The 12,711-nt window shown below is 38.6% G+C and overlaps 1 protein-coding gene across 1 annotated transcript in view; it reads left to right on the top strand.

Moving 5' to 3' along the window:
- Positions 1-12,711, top strand: part of ABCA4 (ATP-binding cassette, sub-family A (ABC1), member 4) — a 74,221-nt gene that overhangs the window by 54,816 nt on the left and 6,694 nt on the right. The window contains exons 31-40 of the mRNA XM_009586267.1: positions 1,754-1,848; positions 2,803-2,835; positions 4,002-4,107; positions 4,229-4,303; positions 4,774-4,943; positions 5,946-6,123; positions 7,553-7,668; positions 9,389-9,536; positions 10,993-11,116; positions 11,903-12,032. Of these exons, the coding sequence (XP_009584562.1) occupies positions 1,754-1,848; positions 2,803-2,835; positions 4,002-4,107; positions 4,229-4,303; positions 4,774-4,943; positions 5,946-6,123; positions 7,553-7,668; positions 9,389-9,536; positions 10,993-11,116; positions 11,903-12,032 (1,175 nt within the window). The remainder of the gene's footprint in view (positions 1-1,753; positions 1,849-2,802; positions 2,836-4,001; positions 4,108-4,228; positions 4,304-4,773; positions 4,944-5,945; positions 6,124-7,552; positions 7,669-9,388; positions 9,537-10,992; positions 11,117-11,902; positions 12,033-12,711) is intronic.

The following is a 12,711-nucleotide window of genomic DNA, read 5'->3' as shown; positions in this document are numbered from 1 at the left end:
AGGGAGAAAGAAGAAAGGAAGGAAAGAAAAAATGTCATGATTTTGAAAATAATGGAGTGGGGTCATCTCATTAAAAAGGGAAAAATTAATATTGAGTCAACCCCAAATAATTATTTTTTTACAAGTCTTTTGGTTCCGTTTCTAGAAAGTTCTAAGCTAGCAAAATGAATGTGCATGAAGAAGAGTAATTTAGTAACTACTGATGCTGTATGGAGAAGAAATGAGAGCTACATTCCCACCTGTTCCTATCAATGAATAATCTTAGTAGTGTCCTTTATAAAATGTGCTTGCTCTTTTGAAGAGCAAAGGAAAATTATAGCCTGTTGGTGTTTACATTTTCTAAATGTTTTTTTAACAAGTTAAAGAAAACAGAACTGTAGTCATTCTCAGAGTAATAGCTCAGTAATTTAATGTCTCACCATGCACACTATTCAACTTCAATATTCCTGTGTGCCAGGCTGCACACATTAGCCAAATGACTAAAATAATTCTAGTTTTAACACTAATGTCATAAGTTTAATCAATTTCTGAATCCAAATCAATGACACGATCTCTTAAAAATACTGATTCAGCTTGCTTTGGTTTCTCTATCACTATTCACAAAACAACAAAGCAAAGTTGTGTTAAATGTAGAATTCCTGCCTATGAACCAAAAGAAGAAATTAATAAAGAGATTATATTCTGACCTTATTCACAGCATCCCAAGTTACTTCTGATTTCCAAGTAATCCCTGCCCACGGACAGCCAAACTTGAATTTTGCTAATTGCATGCTAGTGTATTTGAGAGGGAAATTTAGTCTAAAACTTCAAATCCAAGTAGGATGCAAAATTAATTTTTTTGTTTGTTTGTGGGGATTCTAGTCCTCTAAGGGAAATGTATTTATTATAATATTATCCTGATAATTTTGAAGGATATGATAGTTTTATATAACTCGTCAGGAAGAAACAGTTCACATTTGAGCCTTCAGGAAAGCAACAGTATGTAACTAATTGTGAAGTATGTCTGAGCATAGACAGCTCATTTAATGAAGGCACTATGAGGATGCTACCAGTCTTCCTGTGTATTGTCTAGAATCAGCTAGACATCTGTAATATATCTTCTGTGTCATCTGGTACTGCCTCTCTGTGGACAAATGTAGGAAATTCTAGAAAGTTCATTAGTCTTACTGCCCAGGAACCTTATTAAGTATATTCTGCCTTGGGATAAAGTGAGCAAGTTTGAGTCTGCATTTCATAGCGACCCAGTATTTGCAAAAGACTCACAAAGGCATCATGTGGCATCATTTTCATTATAAAAAAAGAGAGTAATTTTCATTCAGAGTATCTAACGTGCTAGTGAAGGTGAAGTTTTCATATTAATTTTTACTTCAACTTGCTAAATTGTAGAAAACTACCTTATCTTCACTGGGACCTCACTTTATTTGGAAAGCTTCCTTCTTTCACAGTGAAGAAAAAGCCTTAAGCGACCCTGGCCTTTGTTGCAAATAACTTGGGTCAAGTTTCAGTGAAGTGCAACTGTTTTTTGTCAGGCATCGCAAGCTTCTGTGATTTCATGATTTCTTCTGAAATCTTAGTGAAGTAAGGATGTTCAGGCTAGAAAATGAATGACCCACTCTCATTTCAGTGATACTATGAACCTGAGCAATTCCTGTGAACTAAAGCTACTTTTGCTGTTTTCCTGACAAACATTTACTTAATAGCTTTAGAAACTGTAAAGTTCACTGTGATTGATTAGATTTTCTTTTCTTTCCAGAGAGTGCAGCACAGCACAGAAATTCTTCAAGATCTGACCCACAGAAATATTTCAGATTTTCTTGTGAAAACATATCCCACTTTGATAAAAGGGAGGTAGGGATGAATCTATCTTTGTTTTTCACGTGCAGTGTTTTGTACCTGGCCATGAAATTCTCATTTAATAATAACATAGCACCTGATGTGCCACAGTATTGTGTAGTCTTGAGTTTTAATTATACCTGTTTGTATAATCAGGTACTCCTTTATAGCTAGAGCTAAGTTTCAATATTGATGGAATACCATGTTAATGGTAACTGTGTCAATGGTAAGAAAACTGGTGTCTCTGCACCAGTATGGCGAACTGCCTTGCAGAGATACTAGTTTATGTCCCTGAAGAACTGTAGCCACACCAGCATTACCCTCTGCCTGAGTTAATTATCACTTGCTTTCCAGAAGTGCTAAAGAACCAAAGGACAATGTTACATAGATACATCTATCATACTGATAGCTCCTCAGCTTGCATGAGTGTCATGCGTGGTAATTAGCTGTGCAGTGTCCATGGCCTATTATTTCTGATTCAGGCCTTGCTACCTTTTCAATTCCCAGCGGAGTTCTTGAAATTCTGATTATATTAGCTATGTGCTGGCTGCCTTTGACTGATTCCTCTTAGCACGTCGTAATTGCTTTAGATAATCTTTTAAAATCAATTCATTATGGATTTAGGATAGAGCCAGTATGTGTCACTTCAGAAATCTTGCTTATCTCTGTATGAGCTGGAGATGAATCATGTCAGAAAACAAAACAAAGCAAAAAACCAAAACAAACAAACAAACAAAAAACCCACTGCAGGGAATGCCAAAAATCCTGACAACCCACAACTCAAAGTAATCAGCAGCAATTAAAAAAGAAAGCGAATAAAACAAAAAACCAAAACAAAAAAAAGCTGCCTAGGGGAAACTGGAGATCTGCAAAGCATAGGAATTCACCTTTAATTTCAGTTTAAGCCTGACAATACCATTGACGTCGGTGCAGTGCATTAAGAGACAGGATTCTCTTTGTCTGTTTCAGCTTGAAGAGCAAATACTGGGTCAATGAGCAAAGGTAAGAAACCAATTCACAGTTTATGGTGGTAAATAAAGGAACAATGAATTTCTGTTTAACCATGGAGCCTCCCAATATTTCTCTGAATGGACAAGGGGAATTGTGGCAGATAGTATAGAACAAAGAGATGGCTTCAGTGGGAAATAGGTTGGGGGTCAGCAAGGGTTTTATAAAGACAAGGGGTTATATTTGTTTGGACTACCCCCACAAGGATGAAGGCCAGAGTCACACAATGGAACTATCACAGTTTTTATTATCTACAAGAGTCAGACTAATGGGATCTGAGTGATAGAAAGTTACAATATAATACTGCACTACATTGCGATGGTGCTCTGATGCAGCTCTTTCAAAGTGCCGCAGAAAAATATGAACCCTCCAAAAAAAGGACCTGGGTAAGATGAAACCTAGACATCAGCCTATCAAATACAGAAGTAACAACCACAACTCCTCATCCCCACTCTGAACATGTGCAGTAGTTATAAAACAGATTCCACTAGTGCTCCATGCTTATGTAGAGCCATCAGCTAACCCCAGTGTGATGTCTATACTGCAGATACTAAGCTTAGAAAGATGACTGATTAGCCTGAAGAACATACTTATTTAGTTTTTCATCAGCAGTAGGAATTCACTTCAAAGCTAGCAGCTGGATGACTGGCTTCCTTCACAGAACATCTGCTTGTTCATGTGCAAACATTACTTTCTATGGGATTAGACTTCGGTTCATCTCGTGCGATAGTATTTATCATTATGGAGTATTGGCTGGCACCAGCGTTGGTGAATACCTGCTCCTCTCAGGGCAACTGAAATTTTTACTGAGGTCCATGCTGTCCTCAGTCCTCCATGCTGTCCAAACAGTTGTATGTCAATTGTCTTGATTTAAAGATTTTGCACTGTAGAAATAACTCTTTTCTCCAAATCTTCTGTCTAAATAATAATTTTCTCAGGATCTTGGCATAAGCCCCTCTGAAACTGATAGAACTTCTATTATTTGTAAGCCCTATAAAGACCTAATACAACTTGTTAGAGGAAGAGTGGAGATTGTTGTACATGAATTATATGATGTATAGAAATCAAACTTACATTAAGTGGATTTTTAGTATTTCCATCAATGTACAGAGTTTTGCATCTGTGGTACAAGTGACTGATGCTACTGTTCTCTTTGTTAGATATGGAGGAATTTCTATAGGAGGAAAGCTCCCAGTCCTTCATGTTTCTGGAGATCAAGTTGTCAATTTTTTAAGTGATCTTGGCCGAATGATGAATGTGACAGGAGTAAGCAAGATTTTTATCGGTTTTTTTGCCCCTTTACTAAAGAATTGTTACAAAGCTGAAAACCTGCAGCACCAGATTTCACCCAGACAGCTGGTCTTTAGCCTTTTCTTTTTTATTTTAGGGACAAGCTTCACTGGCTGCTGCTAAAGAAATTTCTAATTTCCTTAAATACATGGAAACTGAAGATAATATTAAGGTATTTGCTGGAAGTAGTCTCCTAACTCACAGTCTTTCTTGACATACACTTCAAATTGTGAGAATATTGCTAGTGGCATTCTCAGATGCAAGAAGAGCTGAAATACTGTACTTATAATAAGTAATATGGGATACAGTGTTAAAGTAAAGTTATTTCTAATGTGAGATTTTTTTAACCACGTTCTTAGTACTTCCTGCTGTCCTAAATACTTCCGAATAGGACACATTCTGCTAAATTTTAAAATGTGGTTCCATAAAATCCCTTGACAGTGGTTGCCCAACCCTTTTAAAAGCATAGTATGTGAGCTCCTCCTGCTGGACTGTGCCTAGGAGCTATGAATTCCTGGTGCCGAATTCTTCCCTGCTGACAATGCCCACCAAAGTAGATAAAAGGCAGCCAAGTTTTCTCCTGCAGCTCAGGGTTATTAGTGAAGGCTTCTTAAATGAATCTGTGCTTTCTGACTCTTTTAGGTGTGGTTTAACAACAAAGGCTGGCATGCTATGGTTAGTTTCCTTAATGTAGCCAATAATGCAATCCTTAGAGCTAACCTGCGGACTGGCCAAGCCCCTGAGGAATATGGGATCACTGCTGTAAACCATCCTCTGAACCTCACTAAGGAGCAACTCTCTGAAGTCACCGTGTAAGTCTGCCTGTTCTCTGCTGCTGGCTTTTACCCCTCCCTCTCCTGGCAGCTTAATCACCTCCAGTGTACTCACACTCTGACGAGAAATAATTCAATTGACGGAACGTGGAGGCCTTTCCCTGAAGTTTTATTCTAATCAAGAATTAGATACACAGTCTATTCTTTTCTGTCTCATTATATTCCTACAAGAGTTCATTCCCATCCCATGTAGGAGCTATGACAATTGCTTATACGATTACATGTTTCTGTTGATTCCCAAGCACAAAGATTCTGAAGTCTTTGTTCATGCCCCAAAGCCAATAAATCTACTTGTGAAACAACACAGAGTTCATAATCAAAAAAGGAATCAGAAATTGTCCTTAATTGATTACAGGTAGGCAGTAATCGGCAACTTCCATCTTGGTGCCAAGGACAGCACACAGGTAGATTTTCAATGGCATGTAGTAGGGTTGGTGTATTCCAGAACCTAAAAGTCATAATTTCTTGAAAAAGTCACCCCTAAGAAGACATGACTTCCCACTCATGTCTCCTATTAAACTCAGAAGTCAGTGAAACTGAAAACTTCTGCCTTAGCACAAAGGCAAGATCTGCGCTTCATCTCAGTCTGCAAGACTGCAACTTGTCTTTTTGAGTCCCTCTTTTCCCAGCTCCCAGAGCACTTCGACTATTATGCCTTAATGCCTAGTTTGAGACACACCATACAGGACAGGCTGTCAAACTGAGATATATATATAGGAGTTGAACTGTTCCAGAGAATGAAGGCAAGTAAAAAATCAGGGAATGGTGCCACCAACATCCATATTTGTTCGCTACAGTCCCCAACACAACTTGGGAAAATACACTAGCACATTTTGAAATTGGAAGAGTCTTTTACTTACAAAATAGCCTTGCTACTTCTAGATCTTAAATTTCCCTCCAGATTCCCCAAAAGCTAATATAGTGTTGTGTTGCGTTGCATCCATTCCCTTGCTCACAGTCCCTTCTTGTGCTCTGTTTTAGGCTGACCACTTCAGTGGATGCTGTTGTTGCCATCTGTGTGATTTTTGCCATGTCCTTTATACCAGCTAGTTTTGTTTTATACCTGATTCAAGAACGTGTAACAAAAGCCAAGCATCTACAGTTTGTCAGTGGTGTGAGCCCTGCAATCTACTGGCTAACTAACTTCCTGTGGGACATGGTGAGTAACTGCTGATCTGATTTCATAGCCTGCAATTATTCCTTGGTTTGCATGAACTAGGGACTAATCTGTGAATTGAGTGAAGGTGATTCTGAGCATTGCAAAACATTAATTTCTTTAAGTGTTTCTCAGAGAGCATGCTAAGGATCTGACCACCTAATTAACCACCAATAAGTTGTAGAAATTAAGTCAGGTGCACAGCTCATTCTTCAACTCATGAAGCTGAAATTGTTGTAATTTTAGGGCTTCCAGGCCTTACAACTGAACGTATATTGAAGTACAACTTACCATAGTAGGGGAAAGCCCAATTGCCTGATGCTTGTCACTCCTGCCCTCTAGAAGAACCGTAACGTGTTTCAAGATATCTAAGTGGGAGATTCACAGGCTGCTGGAACAGTAGCTGGAGGCCAGACAAAATACTCTAGGGTATCTAACATGACATAGATGTATTTGTTTAGGTCACTGAATCATGTTCACTGTGTTGTTCCAAAAGGATTTAGACCACAGGCCCAGGCTTCCTTAGACAGGGCTCAGCTACCCTCCCATTACTGCCACTTTGTCACGAAGGAGCAAATCCTTTGCCTGGTTGAGGCACAGCAAGGGGCTTGTTTTCTAGCCATGCCTTCTCAACAAACAGAGTGGCCAAGGACTTGTGCAATAAGAAAAGCATGAACATGGAATTGAAAAAATTAAAAAGAAAAAAAATTGAAATAATTGAAAAGCCCAAAACTCTTCAGGCTTTGGAAGGTGCTCTTTCAGGAGAAGGTAAAGCAAATCATTAATTTAGTAAATGAGGGAAAAGAAGCAGGTCTCTGAGTTCCTGTCCCCTGCTGGTCGCAGCAGCCTCTCAGCAGCTTCCTTGACAGGACTTCTGCTTGGCCCTTGACAGCATGATGCAAAGGTATTAATTGGTGTCAGCAGTTCTGTGAAACGCCACCTTCCATTCTGCATGGGGAGCCCTGTGTGCATTGCAGTAGGCTAGTACTGCTAATACTGAACAGAGAAATTGAGAAGAGCAGTGGCCAAGCATACTCACTTTAGCCTCCTCCCAGGAATGTGGCTCAAGTAACTAGTATTTTCCCTCCTACACAGCCTTTGCATCACCAGAAACTGCGCTTTCCTTGCATACCCACAGCCTCCTTCTGTGGGCAGCCTGCCAGCAAGACCATGAAATAATTGGCTCCCAAACCATAATCTAAGAAACAACAATATATGTTGTGTTTTTGATGAACAGTCTGATAAAAGATGTCTCAGAAAAATGTCAAGTGCTGCCAAGGATCCATTGATCCAGAAGCTTGAATGCAACTAGTCTAGCTCATAAATTCCAGTGTTCCTCGATACAAAATCCTTTTGGAATAATGTGTAGGATCTAGATGTTTGCAGACCTTTTCAGATCTTACACACTGATCTTCACCCTGTGATGTGGCAGGTGAATTATGCACTGAGTGCTGGAATGGTTGTGGTTATATTCACTGGATTCAACAAGAAAGCATACACTTCTCCGACTAATCTCCCTGTGCTTGTTGCCTTGCTGCTTCTGTATGGGTGAGTGTTCAAGGTTGTTCCTGCATGTGGGGCTCTGTATTTCACATGGAAATAATTTCATGTTATTGAGCTCGGTACTTAGTGAAATCCAGCTTTAAAGAATAAAACTGAGTGGATACAATACAGGTTAGAACTGGATCCTGTCCCTGCTCCAGGATATTTACACACTCTGTCCGGCCACATGCTGTACAGGAGAGGGTTTTTTGTCACTGCCTTACATTTTTAAGCATTAAATGTGATCCTTACAGGAAAATAATATTTGTTCGGTTTGCTGTTTTCTGATATGTACATTGTGTAGGAATTTAGTGGTTGTTCATTTACCTCATCGACAGCTAATACTAAAATAACTTTCAGCATTTAACCCAAGGTCAAAGAGTACTGAGTTTTCAACACTTTTTTTTTAACTTCAAATGAGCATTTGTGTTGGCAAAATAGCATTTTACAAGGCTGACTGAAATTCTCTTTCTCTCATTTAGTGATCATATATTTTTATCTATAAAGTTATATTCCTGATAGCCCTGCAGCTGATGTAGTCTAGGCAAAATGATCAACCAGATCTATTTCTAGAGTTAAAGAAAGAAATTAAACTTTTCAGATCCTCCTATGTATATCAGAAATTAAGCCTAACAGGGAACAGTTCTTTTCTGGGCAGACTACCTTTAATTTTCTGAAGTTTTCGTGTTCTTTGAATGAAAATCCTGAGAAAATGCAAGGCATTATCATAATTTAATCTCTGTAAAATACCCAATGTTAAAACATGCTATCAGAATGTTCATTTGTTTTCATTTTTCATTATATCTTTTTAAAGTGCAATAGTGGTATCTTTAATAAGAGGTCTGTGGCTCTCTGTATTTTTTTAAAGTACAGTAATTCATGGCTGTGTGGATGGACATTTAAAATGTCTTTGCATATTTTAAAGCATCTACCAAGATGAAATTTTCGGAAATAATATAATCACATGGCAGTCACTTCAATAATAATTTCATAATTTGCTACTCAAAATAAAAAACAGAAAGGAAGGTAAATTCATAGAATCATATATTAGCCCTTGCATCTAGCTGCAGTCACAATGGGAAACTTACGATGATTCTTTTCTCACCACATGTGTATTGTCCTGTTAAGCAATTCAGATTGTTGTTACTGCGTTCTTCCTAGTCAGTCCGATTGTTGCTAAGCATTGTAAGTTTATTCCAGAGGAATACTCCTCTTGTGCTGCTGCATGTGCGTTTGCTATGTCCCAGAAATCATGGCGTAGGAAGCTCCAAATCAGGAGTGAAAAAACAATGATAGAGGAGTTAGAAAAGAATATAAAAATTTACAGAGTTTCTGATTTCTTTGGACGGTTCCAAAGTCTGAGGAGTATCAAAGCAAAGCAGTAAATCATATTTGCTTTATCTAACACTACTTTGTTTCTCCCTCCTGGTGTACAATCCAGTGAGATGTGCAAGGATACCTGGCGTGATAATAACCTTGCCAGCATTAAGTTTTCTCAATTTTAGCAGTTTCTATTGCCCTGCATTTTAACAGCAAAAGCGACTAAGCAGAAAAAACTTTTTATCTAGTAACCAGGGAAAGAATACTGTAGTAGCATCTCTGGTTGGTTACACCATTTCATTACACTTGGATTGAGAAGAAAGCTCAACTTTGTGTTTTCATTAGGCCAACTGACATGAGAATACTGAGAAGCTGTTATCATAGTTTTCCTATCTTTTGCATGCAGATGGGCAGTAATTCCCATGATGTACCCTGCTTCTTCTTTCTTCAGTGTCCCTAGCACTGCTTATGTTGCATTGTCTTGTATTAATCTCTTCGTGGGGATCAACAGCAGTGCCATTACATTTATCCTGGAGTTATTTGAAAATAACCCGGTAAGTAATGTTTTTCCTGACACCTGGTTTTAAAGAGCTGTGCAAAGGGTGTCCAAGCATAACCATCTCTAACAGTAACTGTCTTTCTCTACCTTGCCATTTTTTATGGCAGTAAATGAGTGGGAAACTTGCTGAGTAACTGCAGGGATAGGTGAGCAGAATAACTCAGAGAAGTGACTCAGGGCAACTGATACCTTGGGCTACACACACAAAGAATGACATTGAATGTTTTTCATCCTTATAAGCAAACTTCTGTACACTTTCACAGTTGGGGAGGAGGGGACATGGCACTTTGCGCTTGCTTCTGCAGCTTGGGTTGTACAGGAAGAGGTAGAAAATCATAGAATCACAACTAAGTAAGGAAAGACACTTACTCCTGCTAGTCATTGTGTTAGGGAGATGTTCTGCTTCTAGTAGCATTTTGAGAATTTCCAAAAAATGATTTAACACCATCAGGAAGGTGACAGAAAGTACAAGAATAGACAGAGTACAGTGAGTGCCAAAATTAGTTCTTAGAAAGGCTAAGAGATCAGTTTATAAAAAACTGTTGGCTTGTATGCACTACTACTACCACCTCTACAGTTGCTGATACTCTGGCCACTGAGATTGACACCCCTTCTACATCTGAGAGCAATCCAATTAGTTATTACTGATAGTGCATTTTCAAACACCATGTACTGATCAAGCATTGTTGTTTGCCGGGAAGGAGAAACAGATCTTGGTTCAGTTCATGGTTTCAAGGGCCAGCTTTACAATACTTTCTGTCCCTGGTGTTCCTGCATTCTCAGCCATGCTTCTTGATAGTGCAGGGTTCAATCTAGTGCAATTCAGTCTATGGGACAGCAGGCCAGTATTGTTATCTTTGAGAATATGTCTCTGTTGTAGACACTGTGTCTCCAGAGGGAAAATTGCCCTTCTCTGGATTCAGAGTCGGTGCAGCTAGACTGCTACTGGCACTTACACTGTTTTGGATATCTCCACATTGCACCAAAGTCTACTGTGTAGTTATGCCCAGGCACTGGTACTTTTCAATATTGTGGCAGTCCTGATTATGGAAATATTCCAGCTATAAAGAGAGATGTTACAACAGAAAAAGACCACTCTTTCTTGTTGCTCACAGTTGCTGTTTATAATAGCTGACACCAGAATTACATGTTACCTCTGCTACATAGAGAAATACTTCATTACAAAGATTAATTTCTCTCCCTATTGACAGTTTTTCACAGGCACCTTGTCTGGTGCAGTGTATGCCAGCATTCTGCTGTGCTGCATTCTAGGTTGCAGATGCTCTAGGTGTAACTTGGTAAATACTCTGTTTTCTCTGTTGTAAGAACACAGAACATCCAGTTTCTCTGACATGACAAAGAACTCTGACATGACATAGCGCTCATGTTGCTATGTTTTCTTAAAGAAGTTTGCTTTCAACTCCTTATTATGTTGCTTTTGTTTCTTATAGTCTTTGCTGAAGTTTAATAAAACATTGAAAAATGTGCTGATTGTGTTCCCACATTTTTGCCTGGGCCGTGGACTCATTGACTTGGCCATGAACCAAGCTGTGACTGAAGTATATGCCAGGTTTGGTAAGTAAGAGCCAATAAGCAGCAAGTTATATCAGTGTCACGTGTCCTGACCTTGGATGACATGGTTGGAAGTGTTATCTTGGAAAATTAGTGGCTGTTTCTGAAATTCTCCCCTTTCACATCATCAGGTGGATGAGGAGTATGAAAGTTCAACCTCTCTGAAGGAATCACAGCTTCTGATACAGCTGCCAGAACTCTACAGCCCAACCAGTAGTCTGTATTGGAAATTAGTTCAGTGCCGAACTCTGGTGTCTTTTTATCATTTGTTCTGAAGTCCTTAGATCATCACAGTAGGATATATTACTTCATTTCATTTGAATACTTCACTGGCCCTCATGTTAATGCTTAAAGTGGCTGCTGTTCTTCAAATGCATCCTCTTGGGATATGGCTGTCTGATATCAGACTACTTCTTATTAAAGTATAGTCATATAGCAGAAGTTACCTGTTTTTATTCAGAAAATGTATGTCTTTCACATAATGCATGCAAATTTCATGTTATGATATCCAAATTAGTGCATATACAGAGAACTTATATTAATTTTTGCTCCCAAGCAGCAGCTAAGCTTGGAGTGTGTTTTCTTAAGAATCTTTATAAGACACTGGAAAATGGAGACATTGCCTGATCATGATCAAATAAAGCACAGATTTTCATCCAAAACCATTATGATTTTGCCTTTTGTTCTGAGGAGCTCTGCTAAACAATTATCATTTTGCCTTTTGTTCTGAGGAGCTCTGGTTTTTTTCAGTAGTATTTCACCTTGCTTTCTGGTTCTCTTTCTCCAAAGGTGAGGAGCATGTTTCCAATCCTTTTCAGTGGGACTTTGTTGGAAAGAACCTGGTTGCCATGGCTGTTCAAGGGGTTGCATTCTTCATTCTGAATCTCCTTATGCAGCACCGTTTGTTCTCCACAAGATGGTATGTCTGAAAGCTTTTATTAATGTTCCTTTATTAACAGGGTGAGTGTCTTTGTTATTCTCTATGTTCCTCTTTTTTCTTTTTCTCTGAATTTTTCAGCTTTTTTTTTTCTGTCTACTTACCTGATTTCATCTTAATTTGTTGATATCCTGATTCAAGAAAGCATTTACAAATGTGCATTATCTTAACTGGATTTAAGAATATATTATTAAAAAAATGAGTTTTCTTGAATTAAGACTTTAATGTAAATTTTTTTTGATTAAGACACTGTAATAGTGAGATTATAAAATTACTTGGAAAGTTTGTAGTGTCATAAGTACTGGCATGAGGTACTAGCCTGACATCCCAAGACAGGAATTCTAGTCCATTGCACAGGACAGTTGCAGCCTGGACACTATGCTTTACAAGTGTGCCTCTATCTCAATGAAAGCAGCTACCTTCCAGGTGTGAGTGGGTCATTCACTCCTGTTCGAGATTGCCAACAAGAGTACAAATTGGTATAATTATGAAAATATTGTCTTATAGGGAGATCTACTCAAAAGATCAATAGAAGGACTATCATTAGCTACTGAAGAGCAGCCAAATAGCAAAAGCTGTGGCTGAGGGGCAGGTTATGTCATATCAGTGACTGACAAGGCATGCTCTTTTGAGCAAGCCATTTCCTCCCTTTTTAATATTT

The sequence above is a fragment of the Fulmarus glacialis genome, unplaced genomic scaffold (assembly GCF_000690835.1).
Source record: "Fulmarus glacialis isolate BGI_N327 unplaced genomic scaffold, ASM69083v1 scaffold44219, whole genome shotgun sequence".
NCBI lineage: Eukaryota > Metazoa > Chordata > Aves > Procellariiformes > Procellariidae > Fulmarus > Fulmarus glacialis.
The sequence above is the reverse complement of the archived record's forward strand: the minus strand, read 5'-3'. Positions and strand labels throughout refer to the sequence as shown.